Source organism: Gallinula chloropus, assembly GCF_964237585.1.
Source record: "Gallinula chloropus genome assembly, chromosome: 2".
NCBI lineage: Eukaryota > Metazoa > Chordata > Aves > Gruiformes > Rallidae > Gallinula > Gallinula chloropus.
In genome coordinates this window covers 136,966,573-136,991,630 of record NC_140086.1, presented here as the reverse complement: position 1 = coordinate 136,991,630, position 25,058 = coordinate 136,966,573, and the positions used below count along the sequence as shown (strand labels likewise).

The window sequence follows — 25,058 nt, the reverse complement described above, 5'->3', positions numbered from 1 at the left end:
GTGGCCACAGAGAGCTGGTTCCCAAAGGACACTCCCTTCCCACAGGCAAGGCCAGGAGCTGGTCTCCTGCTCCCTTCACACTTCGTGGAAGAAAGACCAGGAGCCCAAACTCAGAGCTCCTGTCTGTCTCTGCGAGGTGCAGAGCTGGAAGCCAGTTCCCAAGCGTGGCTAGTGCCTGGGGGCAAGGAAAACAACACAGCTCTCTGTCTGCCTGTGTGCAGAACAAGCTGGGAGCCACCTCGCTGGAGCCAACCTCTGCCACAAGCAAAGGTGGAAGCCGACTCCTTGGAGTCTCTGTGACGTCCTGTCTCCTGCACAGATTGGGTTCTGGTGTTGGTTCAGCCCACACCAGCCAGATACAGCAGCCCTGCTCATCTGAGGGAACCCAGCCAGGATGAAATTCCCACTTTTAGGCAAGGAAGCAAGAAAAAGTGAGAGTGGGGTGGGATGGCCAAGAGCTAGGAAGATGTCAGGAAGCACCCAAGTGCATGAAGGATAAAGGCATAGGAAAAAAAGGTCCCAAGGAGGTGAAAGTGGCAGGCGTCCCGCTGCAAAGACCAGAAAGCAGTGAAGTTGGTTTTACCCACAAAGACAGCTTGTTCTAAAGCGAGGGGACTTCACAGAGAGAGCAGAGATGATACTGCAGGCCTCTTCCCATCCCTCAACAGTCAGTAATTTCATCTTTAAAAACATGCCACCCACTGATCCCAGGGAATCAGTGGTGAACGAGCAAGTTGGATTTCACTTACAAACAGAAGGACTGACCTCAGTTAACCTCAAATTCTTAAAATTCAGAACTTCAAGTCCTAATGTCCTATGAGAATTTTCTCCAAGACACGTCAGTGCCCCAGGACAGCAATTGTTCACTCATGCCTTCAAGCTCCAACACAGCCGGCTTGGATCTTGTCCACCAGCATTCTCCAGGAGCAAAATTCCACTCTCAAGGCAATGGGAGGGTAAGCCAACTGGTTCAGATGAGGTCCTGTCCCACTACGGAGTGTCTTTTATTTAGGATGCTTCCTACTGACACAGCTCGAGGCACCTTACCACATGTCACTGGAAATCACCTTTATAAGTTCCTGCTTTCTGCCAGATTTCCTTCAAAGGGAACTAGCATTAAGAAGACAGCCTGTCTTGCCTGCAAACAAAGGAAACAAAGATGGTCTCTTCCTGATAGTGACCACTCTGCCTTTCCCAAGGAATAAAGATTCTCCCAGAACAGCGCTGGTACCTGTCTCTTGTACAGAAATCAGGTGTTTATTTGCTCTTTCCCTCTCATCCTGCCTCCTGAATTTCCCCTGAGCAAGACACTGGTAAGTGTTTAGATGAGATCAAGAACAAGTCATTGTTTACCAAAAGCTCTGGCTGGACTCCAGATTTGTCTTTGTCAGAGAAAAAAAGGTGCTTTCTTAGGAAAATCTTACCTGCCATAAAACCAGTTCCGTATTCCTTTGATGGGGCCAAGCTCCTCACAACCTTTACTTCAACTTGTTAACATATGAAAGTTACAGAGTGTCCTCTGATTATGCCACTGTAAATTTATTGTAATTAGTTAACATACATTAGCTATCTTGAAGGAAAAATGCATCTTGCTCCTGCAACTCTGTGTCTTGTAAACCCACTTCTAGTTGGGACCCAAAAGAAAATTCCAGCTCAAGAGAATTAATCAAGAAGTGAAAAGACCTGTCATTTCAGACAAAGTACACTGTTAAATTACTGATCTTATAAATGGCAAAGGTACCCACAGCAACAGAACTTGAAACCTCATCAAGCAAGCTAGGAATATAGCAAGGTATATACCCAGGGCACTTTAAAGATTAAAGGCTACACACATACCTCTGAAGTTCACGTCACTACAAATATCCCTCCAAACCGTCCAAGTAGGAGATGTACACTTAATTTTTGCTATGACTTGGAAAACACAAACTACCACATTAGTGTCAGTACAATAATCAGAGAACTCCCTACACTACTTGATCTTTTCAAAATCATACTGGATGTTGATGTCATTATGACTTGGCAACTAATACCAGGTGCTTTTGTGACAGAGTGTATGTGGGATGAGACAGTACAGGTTGCTGACTGGAAGGAAGATTGCCTACTGTGCTTCTACGGATTCTTTGATGGCATAAGACATGGTATCCTGTTTGCCACTACCTTTTTACACATACCCTGTACTTGCTTTTTGCAACTATTTATGGCTCACAAACCATATGTACCAAGTGGACAGCATTTCACCCCTCTCCTCACTAGTCTTCTCACCTATTCACCTACATCATCACCAACCCACATCTTGTCTGTAGTCAGATCGTGTAATTCAGACACTAAAGACCATGCAGGATCCATGCACACATCCTGTTTTAGCCTGTGACTTCATCACCAAAAGCTAACCAATTACATACTAGACGTCGTTCCAAGCTGTTCAGTTCTGACAGTATCATCTCCTAATCATCTATGTTCAGGATTAAAAATTTTTAAAATGTACCATTTAAAAATGTAGTTTCACCTTAAACCTGCAGCTGAAGTTCCACAGCTACCCACAAGTTGCTGAATAACCTTCAGCAGCCAAGAGTCTCTGCTTGTCTAGAGCTTTTTTTTGAAGGATCCTGTGTCAGAGTCAGAACAATTTGAGATGGAAAGGCACCTGGATGTCATCTGGTACAACCTCCTATCAAACCAGGTCCAACCAGCTAAGGCTGTTCATGTCCATGTCCAGCTGAGGTCTGAATATCTCCACAATGGAGATTCTCTGCACAACTGTGGTTTGATCCTCGATTGGTATTTAATCACATAATCTGAAGCTTTTAAACCTGTATTAAAACACTCTATCTGTTTTAGTTTTAAAAAGACAAAAAGACAAAAGTGTCAATGCTCCAGTGTCTGGAGCTGTAAGAGCACAACACCTAAGGCTGGGAAGATACAACCACTTCTGGTTTCACATTGTTAGAACCAGAGATGTTGGAAAGCAAAATAAATAAAAGGTTGAAGAAGATTCTGAATTCATTTTCAGAAATCTATGATGTCATTTGTGTCAATCTTAAAAAAAAAAAAAACACCCAACATTCTGAAACTCAATTTTAAAATGAATAGCAAAATTCTATAATAAATCATTATATTTCCCTGTGCTGCCTCTAATTAAAGAACAGATGCCTTGTCATTTGTTTCTGATCATTGTACAAAAAAGATCTTCTGTTTTCCCACCACGTGAACTGTCTGCTGGTTTACAGTGGGAGTTTTCTGTCGTTTGGGTCCCGAGGACTTTCTTCTCTCCAGTGTAGCCATGCCTATGCTTAAATGCTTACCGTACCTACAAGTACACTCACATTTCCATACTGTGATTAAGAATTGTAGGAGTGCTTTGGAACAACCACAGACTCTCATGACACAATAAAGACCACCAGATTTCCCAAGTGAAAATCACCTATTTTGAAACTTGCAATTTCAAAAGGAGTAAAGGGGAAGCCATTCTCCCACTGTATTTGACGTTTACAAAACCAACTCAGAAATCCTCAGTTTCTTCTATACATTAACCACATTTATTGGGAGAACTAGTTGTACATGCCATCTAGTTACTTGACAGAACAAGCTACTAAAATCTTTACAGGCCACAGTACAGGAACTAAAATTCTTACCTATTATTTATTTGCACAAGTACCCAAATGTTCCATGCAATGTCATCATTTGGGCTAATTAAGTTCTCAGCATCTCAATGCACAGCTAGAAAAAAATTTCATTATCATCTACAAAAATCCCACTCCCCTTACAAAATAGCTGCAACACCTCTGCAGGAAAGTTGTCAAATTTTCTTAATTTTATATAAGCTATATGCTATACACATTTTATATATGTCGTGTGCACTTAAGCCACTTGTGCACGGTATAGAAATACCAAAAGAAGTACCAAAACCTTGGGCCTTGATTAAAAATAGAGAGATTTACTCTGATGATAATGCCAATAGCAACTTCTGTAAAGAATGCAGGTTACCTTCTGCAAAGAGGAAAACAAAAGACTAATTTTAAAACATGAATCCTAAGTTGAGTTCTACATGCAACAACATAATTTTCTAACACTTCTGGCAGTAACTGCTCCTATGTTCATCATATTTCAGTCCTTGAAGAGGAACACACGAGCATTATAGTTACAACTTGGATTAAACGAAGCAAAATTAATGCAAACAGTGTGGAACAGACATTTTAGCATAAAGAGAGGGGTTTTTTTTAAGCTGAATATGCAAATCCCCATCATTCTGCTCAGACAAAGGTGATACCTTTATAAAATCATGTTTTGTTAATGGTTAAGTAGTTCTGTTCATGCATTTGGAAACAGTTTCATTTAAGTGGCTGCAATAAAAAAGTGCATTTTTTTATCAAAGTCATTTAAAATAAATCCTACACGGAAGAAAAGGCAAAGAAGAAAGTCCAGCTGGTCAAATTAAACTCTCCGTGAGAGTAGATGTTTCACTGTCTCATCAAATAAAAACCCCAGCACCTTGCCAGCTGCCGTGCAAGACCTGGCCTAAAGCTTAGTGGGGATGAGAACAGAAAGGTTTCCACTGTCTTTACAATGGTTCCTCATTGACCACATGAAACATCACTACATTTTTCCATAATATCCATGTCCCTGAGTGCATCACCAGGTCCTGCAACCTCTACCCATGCCCCACCCACGAGCACATGGATCAGGGTCTGTGCAAAGAGCCACAGGAGTAAGAGCTGGAAGTATCATCTCAGATCCTTGCGCCTCCACTCCCGCACCACCCTGCACTTGCAGAATGCCCAAGCACTTCAGTGACCCCGGACCCGAATTTGACCTCCCAACCTGACCTCAAACCTGCTTCATGCCTGCACACTTCTCTGCCTTTAGCTGGACTCTTGGCTGACCCCAGTCACTGCCACCAGACCTGCTCTGATGTCTTTGCTTGGGGAGGGTGGGACTACATCCCTTGCTGCGTGGTATCTGCCCACAACAAATCTCTAGGCACCCCTCTTGCAGCTGCAGCTGAACCTGCCTGGCAAAGCCACCAGCCCTTGCTACTCCTGGTAATAGATAAAGTACAATAAACTTGTGCAAGAGCATATTTATACTGAAAAATGCATATATACATGTCAAAAATACTCATCAATAGTATTTTGTTTTGACTTGTTTTACTGGAATTCTTTGCATTTATCCATGGTTTATCCAAAGTTCACATCAACCCCAAGGTCTGGGCTGGTGGGGTGGTATTTTTTTTTGTTTTGTTTTTTATTTACTGTCATGAACAGATAGATAATGCACAGCTAATTAGTGTTTATTTCCATCCATGATTGGTCTGGCACTAGGCCTGTTCTATAATGATGACTTTTTATTTTGGACAACATACATCCATATGACATCTGCTCAGCTATGATGTGGAACAATAGGTAGGTAGTTCCAGTACTTGGTTGGGTTGTCTATTTATTCCCCATTCACCCAGAAAAGGTACAACACTCTGGAAGCACAAGCACTACAATCACATTCTTGGTCTCCCTGCTGCTTTGTCAAGGAAATGTTTTGAAATAGTTTTATAGTGGCCACGCTGTAAATTAAGTCACTAGAATAACTTGATTACTTTGGATTTCAAAGGAACAGTACTCATCTGTTCAACTTTCCTCAACAACGCACTAAGAGTAGGAAGGGCTGTCACAGCTAGTGTGTTTCACAGGTTACAAGCCCTGAAATAACACACTAATGATATATTTTCACCGCTTCTTAATTCCTTGCAAAAACATGGACCACAACCTCTTCTGCAATTCTGAATTTAAAAGTAATAAAATATGTTCTTTTCATCTTAAAATATTACTAGGAAGGTATCTGGTACAACACTCAAACTGAAGATGGCACAGTAGAAATGGAGCACATAATTTGAAGATAATGGGATTATATTACACGACTCAAGAAGCGGGGGGTTGACTTGAAAAAAAGATAGCAGCTCAGGTCAGTGCAATTTATCTGTGCTTCTCCTTTCAAACAGATTCATTTGGAAGAGTGCAAAACCCTTCATTAGTGCACCTGATCCATTTTGACTGAGAATGGTTTCACCCACACCTGAAAAACGTGGCTGCATGCACACACTTGCATATAAACACCTAAAAGCCAATACAAATAATTAGCTTCTATTGATAACTCTGTGTGTGTGTGGGCACATACGTACATGGCAACTCGCTTTTTATAGGACTATTTACTCCAAATTTAGAGAAAATCCCCAAAACCAAAATTAACCCCAAATAGTAAAAATGGTCATTTTAACCAATTTAACTATGCGGAGCTAGTCCAGCTGAGGACTAACACTGAGCTGTAAGGGACAAACAAGGGGTTTCCTCTGCTTAACATAAGCCAGCGTTGCTTCTCTGTTACCAGAGCTGTCGTATCACGTTCAGTGTCCTTGCCTCCATGCGGGTAACTGAAATCATCATCTGGACTCCTTTCTGTTATCTCTACCCACAGAGATGCTAAAAACCTGGGACTTTCGGAATCTAGACCGAATCAACAGCTTTCTTTAGGCTGGCAGGGGTTGACTTTGCTGTAGTTGTCCAGGAATACGTATTTACTTCAGAATTCACATGATTGTTTCCTACAGCAGTTTAATATACCAACCAAAGTGATAAAAGCAAACTCCTGGCTCGAAGAAATTATCCTAAACTTTACTCTCCGATACAGACTTGAGAGCTCTATTTCTTTAACAGCTCTTTTGCTTAGATAGATGGTATAAAAAAAAAATCACTTTCTTGCAAAGCATTAACATACATTTTCCCCCACTTAAATACTTCAATTTCAAATGCACCACAAAATGTACTCCCACAACAGTACTGTATTAGTATAAAACTATTTTAGTTCAATTAAAATGTCTAACTATCTACCCCCAAACCTACCTAAACTGTAATTTTCACTTTGAGCACTTCCAACATGTTCTCAGTTTTGTTTTCTTTTATCAGCTTATCAAATCAGGTCCTGCATTCCAAATGTTGGAAAAAAATAGTCATTAACTGCTAGGTAACAGCAGATTTTCCAATTTAGAAAACTAAATTACACACACTGCAAAAGTGTGTGTATTTTGCTATCTGAAATTTCGTATTAAAATTTGTAATAACAAACCACTTTTCCTAGCTCTTAGGACCTGCTGAAGTTTTTACTTTCTAATCTGTAATTCCAGGACAATTTGAAAAGGGGATGGGGAAAAATTATGAAAATAAAAATCAACCTTAAAGTGGTATACTACTGCTGCCACTGTTTAAATACATTCTGGTATAGAAGTTTTTGGTTCCTCCCCAAATACTGCCTAGTAATCATGTTGGGCTTTCCCCTTCTCCCCCTCCAACAGGATATACAGCTGTACGAAAGATGGCTAACCCCCAGCTTACTGTTAACTAAAGAGTGACCTCATATAGTTGAAATTTACTCTCAAATTGGCTTTTCCCTCACCTTTTCTACACCTATTTTTTTTCTTTTTAAGTAGCATGAAGTAGCAGCAGAAAGTACAATTGTTTTAGCCATCTGAGCATGAATTATCCCACCAACTGGAAGTGCTCTTTGTTACCTCTATCTTTTAAAATTGGAGCCATTATAGTCAATCGTGCAAATCTACGGTTAGCCTTTCATAAAATGTGGATTTTTGACCCACTGAACTGGAACAGCTTCTGAGCAGTTGTTCTGATCTCTGACAAGATACTACACAACACATGCATGCCAATCATTGAATCACAGAATGGTCTGGGTTGGAAGAGACCCCAAGGATCACAGAGTTCCAACCCCCTTGCCACAGGCAGGGCCACCAATCTCCAGGCCAATCTGACACTGGTGTGCATCTACATTCAGTTGTTCAGAAAATACTGGTTATAAGTTATTAAAAGAGTTCCAAAAATCAGGGTGGTTCTTTTTGTAGTACGAACTGATCATTGAAAGAAGTGCAATGAAGCTCTGCACTTAATGGATGCCTTCACAGTGGCTTTTCACCTCCAGGTAACATCCTAACATCTGGTGCACATCAATGGAAAGCAAAATTTTGTTTTTGTTGGGTTGCCCTCATAAAATGAATGGGTTGAGTTGGCACAGCTCCAAGCAGAGAAGAGTCTGTACTGCGGCAGCGCCAGTGGAGTGCCAGCACCCTCAGAGGCAGACATCGCAGGAGGATGGAGTCTCTCACTACAAGTGGCTGCTGCCATTCAGATGTGAGCCACATCTCTCTTGTGGTTCGAGGAAGCAACAAAGGCTGTATATAACACCCGTTGTACACAGAGGTGAGATCAAGACCAGTATTGCTAAATAAATGTCATTCAGGTGTCACAAAGACTTTAGAGATGACAATAACCAAAAATCCCTCAAAAGCCTCCAGCAAACCATGAAGTCTGGTACAAACCCTAACAAAAAGGTTCGTGTACACTCCCTTTTAGGAGAAAGGCACTAGCTACTGAACAAAATGCATCTGGTTGTAACTTCACAGCCTTATCTGAACTTTTCAACAAGGCAGAACAGTCTTACAGGTTAATGTTACGTTAATGAAAACATTATCACAAGAACTTGCTTGGGCCTTCATGATTTTTCCCAATCATAAGATCCACAATAACCTCCAATTTTCACCCCTCTGCTGAAAACGTTCTCACTTTTAAATCCTTTCACCTTCCCCCTCCTCTGGTTGATTGTGCTCTTGTCAGTGCTAAAAACCACGAATTCACTTCTTCATGACATATCTATACACTGTCCAATTCAGCCTGGCCATGATTTTTGACTGAGATACCTGAGCACATCTGTTACTCTGCTAAACATCATTAATATCCCAAAACACAGGCGCCTTCCAAGACTACCAGGTCTTTCAGCAGTTAAGACTCTCGATCCAAGCCTACCAGCTCCGTCTGCCCTCCTTGGATGCAAGGGGAAATAACATATATAAAAAAAATATATATATATAACTTTATATATATGACCTATCTACACAGAATATGACATAACTAGCTTACAGAGAAGATTTTCAAGATTTTTCCAAGATGAAATCCCTTAAAAATATTTCTACTTGAGCTGTGGATATCCGTAATTTCCGTTTACTGGCAACAGTCTTGTATTTCTTTATTACCTTTCCTGGCCTTCTTAGAAGCGAGGAGTAAATTGCCAGAGCCCAAAGACCACAGGTTTGGAAAGCACTGGGCCCTGTGAGGGCATAAACACTGAATTTACCCCTTTTGCCCTGAAGAAGAATTAATAAAAAAACAAGATCATTTCCACCAAGCTAAACCGTATGAGCTGGCTGGCTAAAAAAAAATACCACTTTTATTTTCTCTATAAGATAGCTAGGGGTTGATGTGCATGACATGCATGAAGACACTAATGGTATGGGGTTTTCTCAGCCTGGGGAAGGGGTGGGCTAAAGGAGGACCTCACTGCTGTCACAGCTACCCAACGGGAGGGTGAAGGGAAGATGGAGATGCACAGTAGTAAGAAGGACAAGAGGCAATGGATACAAGGTGGAGCGTGGGCAATTCCAGCTAGGCATCAGGAATTCATTTTTTACAGGGATCAAAGACTGGGAAGATGCTTGCCCATAGAGGCTGCAGAGTCTTCACCCCCAGAGATACGTAAAAATATGATTGGATGTGGCCCCGGGACAACCTGGTCTTAACGGTTCTGCAAAGGTTGGAACCAGATGGTTGCCACAGTACCTTCAAACCTAAACTGTCTGATGATTCTGACCATTCCTTGGGTGCTGGTAATCAACAAGAGGTATGTTTGGCCTTCAGCCTGATGTCTATTGGTAGGCAACTTTGATTTAAATAAAAATAAATAAAAAGGAAAGAAAAGGAAAAAACCAACAAAGAACAAACCAAAACACCAAATTTCAGTTCTGGATGATTTAGAATACTCAATTGGATTTTCTAGACCAAATTAAATACAACTGTGTAAAAGGATGGAGCTTTTCCTAATATTTAAAATTACAAGATTCACTTTGTGACTAAACAGGCTTTGTTTTACTTAAGATGCCTTCATGAAAGTTTGCCTAGTTACATAACATTTTAGTTGAAAAACAAAACAAGAAAAACTTGCCAAACTGACATATGTTTAGAAATAAAATTCTCCAACAACAGTAACAATATTATTTCAAATATTGCTTTGAAGAAAATAAATATACTGACCAGTCTACTTTACCACCTTGATTAATTAAAACTGACCGTTACTTGTGTAAAATCCGGCACAGAAACACCAAAAAATACCAGAGACAAAACAAATTTCGCATTTGTAATGTTGCTGTTGGGATCAGCATATCTAGGCAACCGTCATTTATAAACCAACAACTGTTTCATGTGTAGGTGTAAGCTAACACATCACTAGCTGCGAATCGTTTCTAACCGACTTGAACCAGCAATGGAAATTTCACTGAGAAATACTGAATATTACAATTTATCAAGTGATCAGAGCTTATAGCCTCAGCAATTTATTTTGGTGGTTCAGATTTAGCTTACCTTTGCTTTACATGGTTTTGAGTGTACCAGGCTGTGTATCACTAAACTAGGTGCTGTGTAAGGGATTAAAAAAAATAATAAATTACAGATCCCACAAGAAGCCCCAAGTCATAAGAGGCAATTACAGGGCAAAGCATAAAATAAATGATCTGCTGTAACACAAGCAAGAGCGAACTCACAGAGTCTGGACCTAATCCTTTGGTCAGGAAAGCAACTGAGAGACTGCTGTAAGAATTCTTTGCATATTGAAAGAGTATCAGAGCGTTATCACAGGAAGAAAAACTGAAGCTCATCACAATAGCTGTATAGCTATTTAAACCCCTGTTAAGAGGGATGTGCTTTTAGAAAGTTTACAAACAAGTATTCAGGCAATTCAAGTATCAGATAAGCTAACAGGAGTGCTTAGTAAGATGAATCCTTAATTAATGTGTTTATCTAAGAACTGCGCTGATAGAATTAATAACAGAAGCAGGGACTCACAATAGCGGCTGCCTACATGTAAATAAACTTTTGTTTTGAGACAAAAGCAGAATACACTGCTCGATTCTACAGCTGTTATGCTAAACAAGCAACATTTGTGGGTTTGGTCTCCCCATTCCCTTTGCATTTTTGCTGGGTTTGGGGGGTTGTTTACTTTTTCGTTTTTCATTAAAGGACTGAGTTGCTTTACAGCATACTCATTATTTCTCAAAGCAGCACAGCACAGTATCCATTTTGAAACAGCTTCAGGTTGAAATAGAGGACCTTTAAAAAAAAAAAAGCCAACCTCCAGAAAAAACACACACTATACCACAGCTACATTTCATTAAGTATGAGAGCAAGAATTTGCGGCTGGTGGAAAATTCTACTTTAAAACAAATCAGAATTAAAACCTTCAGAGCCAGGTCCAAGGCCAGTTGGCAGCACAGACCGGGGCAGTCACATCTCTTTTTGTGCCTTTCCTTTCCCTGCGAGCAAAACCAACATGGACAACGCTTATTTTGCCCTTCACTAGGGCTGGAGAACTCGTGTAAGAAAAGGAAAGATTCCAGTCCCTAGATATCACTGCTGGGTTATTCACAGCTCAGAACTGTTAGCTGCCATCATTTCATTTAGCCATCCAAAATTAGAGATGGAGGTTAAGACGACTTAGTTTTTAAACACTGACATTTTTACCCAACCATCTCGGCTTTTTTTAAACGCCATCTAGTAAAGAATTTCAAAGGGCTCTGCTTCTTTAATGAGGCATTAAAATACAGTCATACGACAAAAAAAGCAACTCTACTAAGTCTCTTAAACCCCTGGACTTACATTATCAGCTTTTATGTGCCTGTCAACACTCAACAGTAAGAAGCAATGGTTTGCTCTTTGCCTCGAATTTAAAAGCCAGCTAAACTTCCTCCCACTTTCCTGCTGAGAGCTTTAACTCCTTGCAAACTGTCAAAGCTTTGACACTTCAGCAGCAGATAAATCTACGACATGATGCAACGGCCAGGTGTAGTCTCAGTCAGCCACTGGCCACTGATTTACTAGTGGCCATTTTATTCACCTCAAAAAAGCAATAAAGCAGAAATACTTCTCCCTACCCCCCATACACACGGTGCTTGAGGATCAGCCTTTTTAAGTAGATGCTAGCTCTGTCAAAGAACAAGGTGCGGTTAATTTGTAACCTGAAAGAAATTAAATGCTTAAAATTGTAGAGATGTCACCATATGGCTAAAATGCAAAAGCATTTCCAACACAGAAGCCAAGGTAATAGTGCAGCATTTTTCAAGAAAAGTAAACACAAAGTATTAAATACTGGAACTTCTTTACCCAGAACATTTCTCTAAATATCCACAGCCTGGATGTGGCATTCAGTGTAAAAGCTCATTGACGCAAAGCCCATTATTAATTTGTTTTTACAAAGGTGCCAAGCTAAGTGCACCTGTAGAAGAATAAGATTTGGATTATTTGCTCAGTAGAAAATGTGAAGTTCACAGCTGGGAAGCCCAATATTCTGTTCAGTATAAGCTAAAATATTTATACCACTACCTCAGTATACAGAAAAACAATGACTGCACAGATAAGCCACGCTGTTTCTTTACAACAATAAAATGAGATACAGACTTATAATGGAATCCTTGAGGTACTACACTTAACAGCAGTATAGTGAAAAACGATCCTTTCCCTTTTCTTCTGTTCCTTTCACACTGTAATTCCACAGTATACAAAACCCCTATTTAAGTCTCCTAACCTTGATAAGGACTTGATCCCACTCTCATTCAAGTCAATGGAAAAAGATCTCATAATTAACCTCAAAGACGTATGACTGAGGCACTGAGTGGGAAAGTTACAGGATAGTATTGTAATAATTTATTTGTGAAAATAAGAGGGTTTTTTTTTCATAATAGAAGGAAACAAGCTTTTTTTTCTTGAAATAGAAAATAGAAGCCAGCTTTGTCTAAAGGTCAAACATTTCTGCTGAGAGTGCGCAACACTGAGACAGCTCTCACATCCTCCTCACTCCAGGCGTTTGCTGGGGTGGTGGCCACGAGGTACTATACAGGAGTTACAAATGCATTTATGCTTTCAGAGGGAGAGAGGAAGGAATTAAGGAAAAAAAAAAAAAGAAGCTATCTGAGGTTCTGCCAATGTTGGCATGTCTCCTCTTTCAAATACCTTAAATACAGGCTGGCATAAATAGGAGCTTCTCTCATCACTGAAGGGACTTCAATGGACTTTAAATGCCAAACAAATCCCTTGACTCACTGCGTGGAACCTCAAAGGAAGCATTTGCCAGCAGGAAAAATACAAACAAGAATGCCAAGAGTTAAAAAGTTAAGTTGGACTGATTCAGCACTCAGATCAGGCTACAGTTCTTCCTAGATTATTAACGAGCACTCCAAGCAACCGGGGGGCTCTGACGCAGACAAGAACCTGCACATCACAGGCATTCCAGGAACCCTGGTTTGTCTGAGCTGGAACAAAACCTCTGCAAAATATGCACGCCCTCCTGATTTGAAAGCATGCCGCCTCTCGTTTCCTTTCTGTCCATGCACATGCACAAAATACTTCCTTCATCAAGGTTATGATCAGCAGAACTTTTTCCTGAATTCTTTCAAATCTTTTAGCACCTGTAGTAATTTTTAAAAAGCTGTTCTAACAAGTAATATTGCACACAACAGCACATCTTTCACAACTTCAACTGACAACCAAAATAATGGAACACCAAAACAGACACAAGAAGAGACAGCAAGACTTCTCACCAGCCACAGCTTCAAATACAGATTTTTGGAGATGCTAGAAGGAATACAATGACGCTCCAAGCAAGAGTAACAGGATGCTGTCAGTTCTAAGGGAAAGGGAAGTGCTTTTTTTAACTGAGCACAAGATGTGTGGGGAATACCAGCAGAAGACAAAGGACATGTGAACCATACATTTCTGACAGACAAAGAGTCGTCATCCAACTTTCCTTTTACTTAGAACCGTTTAACAGCCAATTAATAAAACGTGAAACATATGTATAACCATGTCCAAACGTAGCAGACCAGGAACAGCAATTTTATCCAGCATAGGTACTTAGCAGAAAAACAATTCCCCATACACTCTGCCATGCAATGTCTGAAGTTATTCAAAACAGCTAATTTCTCAATCCTTCTTCCAGAGAGAATGGCCCTTATCATTAGGCGGTGGCAAGTATCTAAAGCTGTCTCTACAGTACCTGGAAACATATATTCCCCACAGTCAAGTTTTATACTGGCCTAAGTATTTCTCATGTTGTCAGTGCAAACACCACACCTCCAATGCACAGCTGAACGGCTGGGGCAGGGAGGCAGGTAATAATGGATTTATTACTGTGAAATATCACAGAAGAAAGTTTTAAGACTTAAAAGGAAGTCAGCTTGAAATAAAGCCAATTTAAACAAAGGGTAATTTCAGACTCAGCATTCACCCAAGTCTTCTGGCAACTTTCTTGTGGTTTACAATCATTTCCTATAGCCACCTTTCACGGCTGTTCTGAATGAAGACCTGCACAAGCATGTTGGAAGAAAAAAAGAAGAAAGAAAAAAAAGAGAAGTGAACAGTTCTCTACAGAAAACCATGAGGATGGCCATGGTCTTAACTTCATATCATGTACATATAATTGATTAAAAAACACTCTGCCAAAAGTTACTTGGCAGTAGCACAGTTTCACTACTAATCCCTGCGTTTCCTAAGTAACAGAAGGTGAAACACACTTTGGTGTAAGTAGGGTTATATAAATTAAGAGTGTACATTTAAGAACAGTCTTACCAAAAGTAACTTCTCCTTTGCCGGTCTTGTCAAACAGCTGAAAGGCTACTATAAACAGTGCATCAGGAGCACACAGGACTGATTCAAATGCCACAAACTCTTGAAAGGATATCAACCTAAAAGATGAAGGGAAAAAAAAAAAAGCTGTGAAACCACTTGCAGAAAAAATGACAGTATAACATCCATTTCACAAAAGAAATAAGTTCACAACCAAAATGTGTACAAAATCAATAGGGATTAAAATTTATCATAAAATGCCCTATCACCAACACTGTCAGGAGGCCTTTATATCACTAGATAGAAATGACTGTGTTGAGCAAGAAACTACTTCTCCCAGCAAGTCGCAACAGAACATAAAATAAGCAAAGCGCTCAGCATGGCTACTCACCTCAGCTTTAATATCTAACTGAACTGCCCTCTGGGGGAGCCTACCTCCCTCTCTGGCAAGAGAGAGTGCCAATAAAGATATGAGTAACTTCCCTCAAGACTCTGTACTTACGGCTTTTGTAAAGCAAATCCATTCAGACCTACATGCTGCCACTCACTTCAGAAGGAACCGGTCCGAATGTGTTATCTGTTTGCTAGCAACTTATTCGTCATCCATCTCAGCCCTCCAGTCCTGCATGTTGAGTCACACATTTCAAGCCATAGTCTGCACATTTTTCCTCAGCCCAACAGCAGTTTATTCAAATTCATCATTACAGCCAGATTCCCATTATGTGAGTGCAGTAGCAGAGCAGAGATAAAAGCAGAGGTTCCTTTCCTTAAGTTAGTTAATAAGCAGAAATACATAATTAGACAACTTGGCATTGTTTCTATCACTAGATTTGTTACAGCAAAGACCTTGAGCAGTTCTAATTTCTCTGGGTCACACCCAAGAGTTCAAATGGAGATCAAACTCCTATTCTTAAAGAGGCAAAGGCCAACCCTTCTTTTTTCCTACTTCTTTAATGTCTAGGTTGTACAGTTTAAAATCATCTTCAAATATGTGGCTGCAGGGGCTGCTGGCAGTCTGGGAGGTTTAAGATTGTTTTATGTCAGTGTAGCAAGCACACAGCTTTAATGGGTTCACATGGCAGTAGCTGGGGAACAAAGATTTATTTCTGATTTATTCAGCATAACAAATGTCAAGACAGACACACAAAACTAAACAATTAAGAATTTTCCTATTAGAAACTAACTGCATTCTTAGAACTTCTACTCAAAATGACACTGCAGCCAGTTCAATGAGAACTTCCACTTGGCATGCAATCATAGTGAAGAACAAAGTGTTTGAATAGGTTGGAAAAGACATTCATTCCATCAAGTTATGACGACCCATGACTTCACAGCAATTTCCAGTCACCCTGTCTTAAGGGATTTAATTTCAAGTCACACAGCAGTGTGCTTGCTGCACATCAGCAGCAAAACATCCACAGGGTAACAGAAGCTGATTTCTGTGAAGAACGTGACACACGAGATGAACTAAAGAGGACATTTTTTTAAAAGCATGGCACAAAGGCAGCCAAAAAGCTGTTCTGTTTTACCTTTCTCAACATATTTGCATCAATTAAAAGAAAGCAGATGTAGAGGCAAAAGTAAGTCTAACAAGTAATTAGCTCCAGGAGCTTCCCACCGTACATTATTATGTGGTGTGATAAATAAATAAAAGGAAACCTCCTCAGGTATTCTCAATGTTGAACTCACAACTGAAGATGCCGGTAAGTATGCCTTAAGCTTTACTGGCAAAGACACCAATGACTTACTACATACACACACACACAAAATTAGTACATGGGAAGGCCATCAAGTTGTTTGTTTTAAGCTCCTTGGGAGCTCTCAGTACTCCCCAACATTAGACACTGAATACATGGATACTCCATCTTTAAATGGATGAAAACTTCTAACTCTCCTAAGACAAATTTTTACAAATCCAACATTTCCTTCAATTTTAAACCAACATATCACAACCTAAAAAGCTCCATATTTATGCGTATTTATTGTTACTATGTGACTTAATAGGTTAAAAAAATCATAGAATGCTTTGGGTTGGAAAGAACTTCAAAAATCATCTAGGACACCCTCCACTAGACCAGCTGCCCAAAGCCCCATCCAATCTGTCCTTGAACACTGCCAGGAAGGGGGCAGCCACAGCTTCTCTGGGCAACTGGTTCCAGCACCTCACCACCCTCACAGGGAAGAATTTCTTCCTAATACCTAAGCTAAATCTACCCTCTTTCAGTTTAAACCCATTACCCCTCGCCCTGTCACTCCATGCCCTTGTACACAGCCCCCCTCCAGCTTTCCTGTAGGCCTCTTCAGGCACCGGAAGGCTGCTTTAAGATCTCCCTGGAGCTTTCTCCTCTCCAGGCTGAACAAGCCCAACTCCATCAGCCTGTCTACATAGGAGAGGTGCTCCAGCCCTCTGGTCATCTTTGAGGCCCTCCTCTGGAGACACACCAAAAGCTCATTATTATCCATTATTGATGGTTACATACCTGACAACATCCGCAACAGCAACCAGTTACAAAGCACTGAATTCTTCTGTCCCAAGGATTATAAAGCCCCCACGCAAAAAGAATAAAACAGACAGCAGGCAACAAGACTAGAATAGGATTTGTTTAGAATTAAAAACGTGTAAGATCTGCCAACACCATTTTGATAAAGCTGCTCTTTGTGTGAAACAACCACCAGCCTTTGCCCTTACCAACTGATCCAAACGGAAAAGAGCACGGAAAAGAAATACAGCACCTATCCCAGCAGAATCTTAGCATGATGGTAGTAACATTCTATATATTCTGTTACTGGGCCCAGATCTGAAGAAAACTTCAAATATTAACGGTGATACAAGATTTTATACTGGTAGAAGCATTCTTTGTTGGTACTTGTATGTAATAAATCCCTGTAATAAGTCAGAGATAGAAGCTTAAAATAACCCCATATCCATTTTTAAAAACAATTATTCGTAGTACTAGGGAGATTAAAAGTGTACAAATTGTGTGGTTCTAGCCAGACTACTAAAGAAGAGACATTAATATCTGCTGTGCCAGCTGAATTCAAATTAACCCAATTTTTACATGTTAATTAAACCAGCTATTTTCTTCTTATTGTATTTTTGCTCCCTAAGTAGACTAGCCTGCAAGTGATTCCCAACAGATCTATTCTAACAACAATGACGTATTCATTTACTTCTATTATGACCATACAATACAGTAACTGAGCAGTAATTTTTCACAGTCAATTACACGTGTGATTCTTAATGCTTAAAGATGCTGAAATAATGTGTACTACATAGCCATATGCTCACTTCTCTATACTGCACAAGGGTAGTTGCCTGGGTAACACATTTTCTCTCCGGTTTAGCATCACCCTTTTGGGTTTAGCATAACCCTTCACTGAATATCATTAGGTGTCATTAAACAGCACATATTAACATGGACTTCAATATACTACTTAGGAGTTATTTTATCTACCTAAACAAGTGGTCATTTATGTTACAAAGGCAGAGAAAAGCCTGGCGATTTCAATAGTGCAAAGGGAGGAAGCTGAAACATTTACAGAATTTTACTTCCATCTTAAAGATATCCTATCCAACTGGTCAAAGGCTTCCTTCACCTCCACGTCCCCAGTAACAGCGCCAATGTGGCACAATTTATTCAGGAAGGCCGAAATCCTGGCATTTTAAAAACATCCACACACAGGAGCGCAAATACAACAACTGGGTTGTATCAGCAAAAAAGCTATTTCCTACTCTCTCCTTTCTTGCACGCTGCTTTCGGTGCTCACACTTAGGGCACCTGGGCACCACAAAGACATGAGGCATTCCCACCAGAGCAAATCCTCATGTAGCCATGCAAAGAGAAAAAAAAAGCCATTACCCACTGTAATAATACATACAAATGCAATGATGAAGAGGTTTCTTCAAAAATCAATGCATATGTTTTTACTGTATCAGCAATTTAAACATGATAACATAATGGGACACAAATTGAAGCTACATCTATTATTTTACGCTGTAACCCAGGTAAACTAAGTATAGTGTAAATTGGTGCATTAGAGGATAAATTTATATCCAATAATAATGGAAAATGCTGGCATTTCCAAGTGTTATTTTTGAATAGTTTGTCCTTTCTAAAAATAAAGCATATAGTATTTCTCAGTAAAGTGTTAGTTACTACAGTCCAAACAGAGATGTGCAGTAAATACTTATTTTGTTAGACAGATGTTTAAAAGTACAACAAAAGACTGAAAAACAATGTTACAATAGGCAGGACTGAAAATGCCTGGCCTGTTGCTGATAGGCCTTGATAAAGACACTGTATTTTGGGGAAGTTTCCGATTCAGCTGAAAGCGACTGAAGATTCCCCCCCACCCCCAACTAAAACTAGGAATGAGAAGCTTAAGGCCAATAGCTCTTAAGCCTGTTTCATATCAACTACCTCCATGTGATATAACACATTTTTTAAAAGCTCTATAATTAACTGACTACTTTGAAAGGCTTCTCTGGCCATCAGCAAGAAAAACATTTTGTTTTCTTCAAGGAAACCTTAAAAAGGTGCCTCTAAGAGGACAGAAGGAAAGCTTACCTCCAAATACCGACTTAAGATGGACACAAAACTTGCTCCAGTAGCAACAGATATACACAGAACACCAGTCCGCTCTAATACGCCTCACACGTCTGTCGTGCCACCAGCAATTCCTCTGGATACCCCCAAATACTTAATCTCTCACAACGCCGGAATTGTGCTAGAGCTGTATGAGAGATTTTGCTGTAGTAACCACAGTGAGATCATACATAAAAGGTTTCACACTTTGCACTAAGGAGCTCTTCAGCTCTTTGTGCTGCCTGCTTTTCACCTCTATGACTTAACCATTTTAGTCTTTCTCACCAACAACACTTGGTACCTATACCTAACCTCACCAAAATCAGGAGTAAAAAAATGTTAAATAAAGTGCTAGGAACAACCTTGGTGATCCTGGGCTCAGATCCTTTCGGTGAAGAGTGGTCTTGCTCACCAGTCATCAACAAATACTTCCAGAGGATACAAGGTATTCAAATAGTACACTGAAATGCTTCTAGAAATACTCCATCAGTATTTTCACATGCGCATTACTCTAAGTCACCAACACGGTAACAAAATCAAGTTGTCACTGCTCTTGCAAACTATCTTCTATTTTATTCTATAAAGAAAGATAAATTATTGAACAGACTCTCATGACCTTAACACGTGTAAGTCTCTAAGCACTGACCAGCCTATTAAAAGTGAGCACTAACAAAAGCAGTTTTGTACTCCACTTCATAACTAGGAGCTCTGCACTGCCAACCTGCAAAGAATTCAACAGGAGAAGATCAGTAGCTTCTATTGCCACCCCTAGGAGATTTCAGTCAAGGAACCAAGACGCAAGTGACCCTTGCTTCAGATGATCGTTGTGCAGATTACTTTATACACTGGAACAAGGTACAAATGTCTGGCCACGTGGCCAAAAAATGCTACAACGCCCGGTTAGAGAGACATGAATACTAATCAACTTTCAGAACTTTCTACATTCTTTCACCCAACAGAAGAGCAACTAAACAAGACTGCCTGAACACCAGAAGACTCTCCAAAGACATGAGGAACATGCAGTTTTGGAACATGCAGTCCCCTGCAACTGCACAACTTGGACTGCAGGAACAGTCCTTACCCGTGGCAGAAAGCAGCAATTAGAGGCCTCGATACTATACTGCAAAACTCCTGTGAGATCACGCCAGGTTACGAAACCTTGACTTGTCAACAGGTTCGTATAGGCTGCAGTTTAACATTTTGCTGTTCCTGACACCAGCCTCTGCTTGTGAGGGAGATCCAAATCACAAGATATGGATTATACTCTCAATCTTCTTATTACAAAATGGATTTGAAGCCATGCAATTTGGAAAACACCAATTTTGCCGGCATTAAAGCAAGGGAAGAAACCTAAGGGGTGTTTAACGCGCTCAGTCAAGCGCTACCCGAAGGCACCTCTTCCTTGCTGCCACCATACTGCCGCAGGCAATGTAGCCTTTTATAGAGTTCTTTTACCCAGGGTAACACTCATCACATCAGTTTGTCTGCACGGTTTAAGGTGCCCGGTTGCCAGATACATGAGACTGGCCAAGCAGAAGAAAGCACAGAAACTACTGCAAAAGTTCTCAGTTATGGCTGTATCTGTTCCCTACAAAGCCTGCATTCTCTAGTCATGCTTTATTTATCTCACATTTTACTCTCTGCAACCACTGATATGAGTCATGCCTGAAGTTTTCTGGTTTCTAAAAATGCCACAACTACAGACTTTAAGTCCACAGCCAATGATTCTAAAGTTTCTCTAAAGATACTTTAAAGGCAGGGTTCAAAAAATGCATTCATATGGGTGAAGAGACAGCTTGCCTGGGCACCAAAAGCAAAAGCTAGAATTTCATTAAAGAAGGGGGAGGAAGATGGAGGGGTAGCTAATCTTGCCTATTGGCAAAGTCAGTCTTTCAAATGCAAACCATGTGCAACCAACTTTACCGCTGTCTTCCCAAGATTGCAAAGCGGCTCCCTAAATACCTTAGTTGCTCCTCCTTCCCCTTAACGGAAAAAACAGTGGCAAAAGCCTTTAACAAGGCTACGGGGCAAAACAAAGCAGAGGACTTTTTTCTGAACTTTTTTTGGATTGCTATTTGAATGTGTTTGTGACAGATACATAAATAAACAGAGACAGAAAGACTCATGGAAGGGGAAGAAAAGGAGGAGTTAGGGGAGCCAGCCAACAAACATGAAAGTTTCAATGAATTAAAAATACATAGTAGACAGAAAATAGTTTGCTCAACTAAATGGTACATGCAACCCAAAACATTGTTTCTACTCTTTCCACTTAAAAGACACTGTATTCCTTTACATATCTGCAGGGGGAAAAAAAAGAAGGAAAGAAAACAAAACAAAACAAAAAACCACCCTTCAGGGTTCAGACTATCCTGAAAGAACGGGTTTGTATTTTTTAAATTAATAACGGGGGGGAGGAGTGGGGAACAACACACCCAAAAAATCACTTACCCATCCTTTGTCTGATCCACCACACCTGCAAGGAGCTGAACAGTGCTTGCATTAGGCAAACCATCTCCAATTATCTTGAGGTACCGTGTGACAAAGTCATTAGGAGACATGAAGAACTCGCCATTCTTCTGCACGCTTGCATACTGTTAAATGAACACAGTGTTTAGTGCCTCAAATACATCCTTCTCCGGGCATTTACTACCACCACATGTAGATTCCAACCAGAAGCAGGCTTATGTTACAGCAGATGAGCGTTCTGCTCAGAAGAACTACATTCTACATCCAAAGAGAAAAGACAAGCTTGGCTTCTCAGCCAGAAGAGTGGCCGATACACGATTTTTTGTTTATCACATCAACAATTTCTCCATGGTAGTCTGGAAAGCGTTAATGCTCCAGGACTGGATGTTTTTTTAAAGAACACCATGAAGCAGACATGCATCTGCAAACACGTATATGGCATCTCAGGCCCAATGAAAGAGAACAGCAATGGGGTACTCCAGCATGTTTTATTTATCTGAAATTACTCCTTTGTGTAGCCATTCTACCTCAGGATGAGAAGGCAGGCTTACACCTATGAAAGGACACTGCCGTGCTAGTGGAGCAAATAACCCCTCAGGAGAGTCCACCTGGGGGAGGCTGTTTTGGAGCAACTCCACTGCTGCATCACCTTCAGCCACATCTGGTCCTTCCGTGAAAGATAATGTACAGATACTCCTCCCTGGCTGAATGGCTGAAAGCAGGACAGAGAATGCCATTTGGAGAGAAATTTAACAGAAAACAAGAATTTTGTCACAGTGCAGAAACAAGAAAAAGGGTCTGACATCTTAGCAAACACCACTGTCATACGTGAATCCTGCTCTGTACCATAGCTACTGGCATACTACTCCAGAAAACAGCTCTCGATAGACCCAAGTGTCTTTGATCCCAAGGGAAGCCTCTAATAACATGCTACATATCAAGAAAAAGCAATATTAAAATATTTGTAGGATAATAAATAAATACAATTGCCTTCGTTGCCACCGTTACTCTGATTCCTTAGTCATCCCTCCAAGTTTAAAGCCCCCATTTTCTGTAGAAGGGTAAACTTGAAATCAACCCTAAAAACAGGGGGGGAGGGGTTTCAGAAAACAAAAAGGATAAGGACAACAATCTAATGGAAAAGAAATCCAAGGTAACATTTGCAGAACTATGCATTATCCTTAAGGGAAACAGGTCTGTCTCAGGATAAGAAACATGCATTGTGAACCAGAGAGCAACTGTTAATTTATCTTTTTTTTCATAAGGTAGGATGATAAACCATTGTTGCAGCTCCCCACAGAGCATTATACATGCTAAAATCATAAAGGAATTGGATGCCTATTGCTGTTCTGTAGCATGCTTCAAAGACACATGTTTTGTTTTACACTGCAATGGCTCGGCTAAGGGAAGGAAACTGCCAGTTTTCGTTTCAGAGAGCCACGCTGGTGCCTGCAGAACACCGTTATACCTGCTGCAGGCATGCAACTCCCAGAGGGATGCCAAAGTGTAATGGTAAGTAGATTATTTTCTTCTAGTGCTATATAAATACAGTCTTCGGGTACAGCAATATCTTCATGAAACAAGGCTTCTGAAAAGCAAGCCCAACCAAAACATAACTTGTTTTGGCATTTATATATTTGTTAGCATTTAAGGATTCATGTTTCAATAGACACTGTTTGTAAGGCAAGATTTCCAGTTGATACACTGCAAGGAATTTTCAATTGTATACTTTTATAAGAACTAGCAGATCAATTGATTTCAATGTAATCATTTGCAGGGAGACTGAATCGTTCAGAATCCCAGCCTCAGAAACTTTTAACACAGCTGCTATTGAGAAACAAATCAAATAAGTCAGCCCATGCGTCTATATTTCATTTTTTTTTCTTCCAGGCTAACCCCCTGCTAGGGCACTCAATAACAGAAAACAGCACAAAGTTTCAGTGTCCCCCCTGTTTCTTGTCGTTGTGATTTACTCAAGTGTATTTGAAATCCAATCACGTACTCTATACTACATATAGAAAATGACCTTGGAAAATGTCAGCTTGATCACTTTGACTAAAATCTAATCTCCTTGGGGTTATGGTAGAAGACTTAGAAAAAGTAGAGTTACTCTTGGAAATTATCATAACAAAAAGAGAAAAACATCAATTCTATTGGTTTTGGAGGAGAGACATTAAAAAAAAATGGTTCTATACAATTGTATTTTTCCCCACTTTGGCAATTATACCCATAGAGAATTTGATATTATACAATAGTACTTAATGGCTTTTTGGCAACTTATTTCCATACATTTTAGATAGTCAAGTATTAACCAATTCAAACCCATCTTAAGTAAGATTTGCAAACATTTTGTTGGGGGGTTGATGTATTGAAAATGCTAAAAGTTGCTCTTCAAGCATCCGCCTCTGAAAATTTCATTATCCCATTTTCTTTGCTCTCCTGACAGATTCAAGTTCCAGGACTTAACAAGTTAAAAATCCTGGCTTTCTCAACTGAAAATCTGATTTCAGAGCTATAAATACTGACAGTATATGATAAAACTATAAATACTGGTAATATACATAGTGACGCCCACACATATTGTTAATAATAGCTCACAAGGGACAATGGAAAACATGTTAAGGAGTGCACGGAGAGAGGGGCATGACGCTGGAGAGAAGGAAGGTGGAGGGAGGAACTTGGAAAGGCATGAGCTCTGTTAGGCACTCAATCCTTCCATAAAAATAATTCAGATGCAACAGCTCCCTGTAGCACTGCTGAACCTACCTCAAATATATTCTCCATACCCTCGATTTCTGTACTCGTTTATCACACCAGATTACCAAATTAATAGAGGAATTGTACTAATAAATCTTAAGAAGGTGAGGAGTAATCATTTAAATTTAGTAAAATGGGTCAAAGAAAGCCATATTCCAGCACAACACTAAAGCACACAACTCTCAAGTATACAACTACACGAGTCATTTCATTGCTTGTGTACTTCTACAGCATGCAAGCATGGAAGGAATTTTACTGAAATAATAAATACTGCCAGCACTTCCCAAGGTGAGCTTCCCGATACTTCTACACATTAGAGAAGACGTAAACCTGAAGGAAGGAAGCAAGTTAGGATGGGAGAAGACAGTTTACCAAATGGTCTAATGGCAAGGTGTCTACATGAACATTTTACCTGTGTAGGAACAATATTGAAACTCCCACCCCATTCTCTGAACAATGCAGGTTTTTTCTAAGATAGTAATACTTCTTCTGAGTCAATACAATAATCACTCAGGAACGTATCTGACTTCTTGGT

The 25,058-nt window shown here is 40.1% G+C and overlaps 1 protein-coding gene across 1 annotated transcript in view; it reads right to left on the bottom strand.

The window, feature by feature from the left end:
* SLC25A13 (solute carrier family 25 member 13) overlaps window positions 1–24,550 on the bottom strand; it is a gene marked incomplete at its 5' end in the record, with an annotated part of 75,594 nt that extends 51,044 nt beyond the window's left edge. Inside the window, 3 exons of the mRNA XM_084260678.1 lie at window positions 14,718–14,833; window positions 21,749–21,891; window positions 24,533–24,550. Coding sequence (XP_084116804.1) covers window positions 14,718–14,833; window positions 21,749–21,891; window positions 24,533–24,550 — 277 coding nt within the window. The remainder of the gene's footprint in view (window positions 1–14,717; window positions 14,834–21,748; window positions 21,892–24,532) is intronic.
* Between the last annotated feature and the right edge of the window lie 508 nt (window positions 24,551–25,058).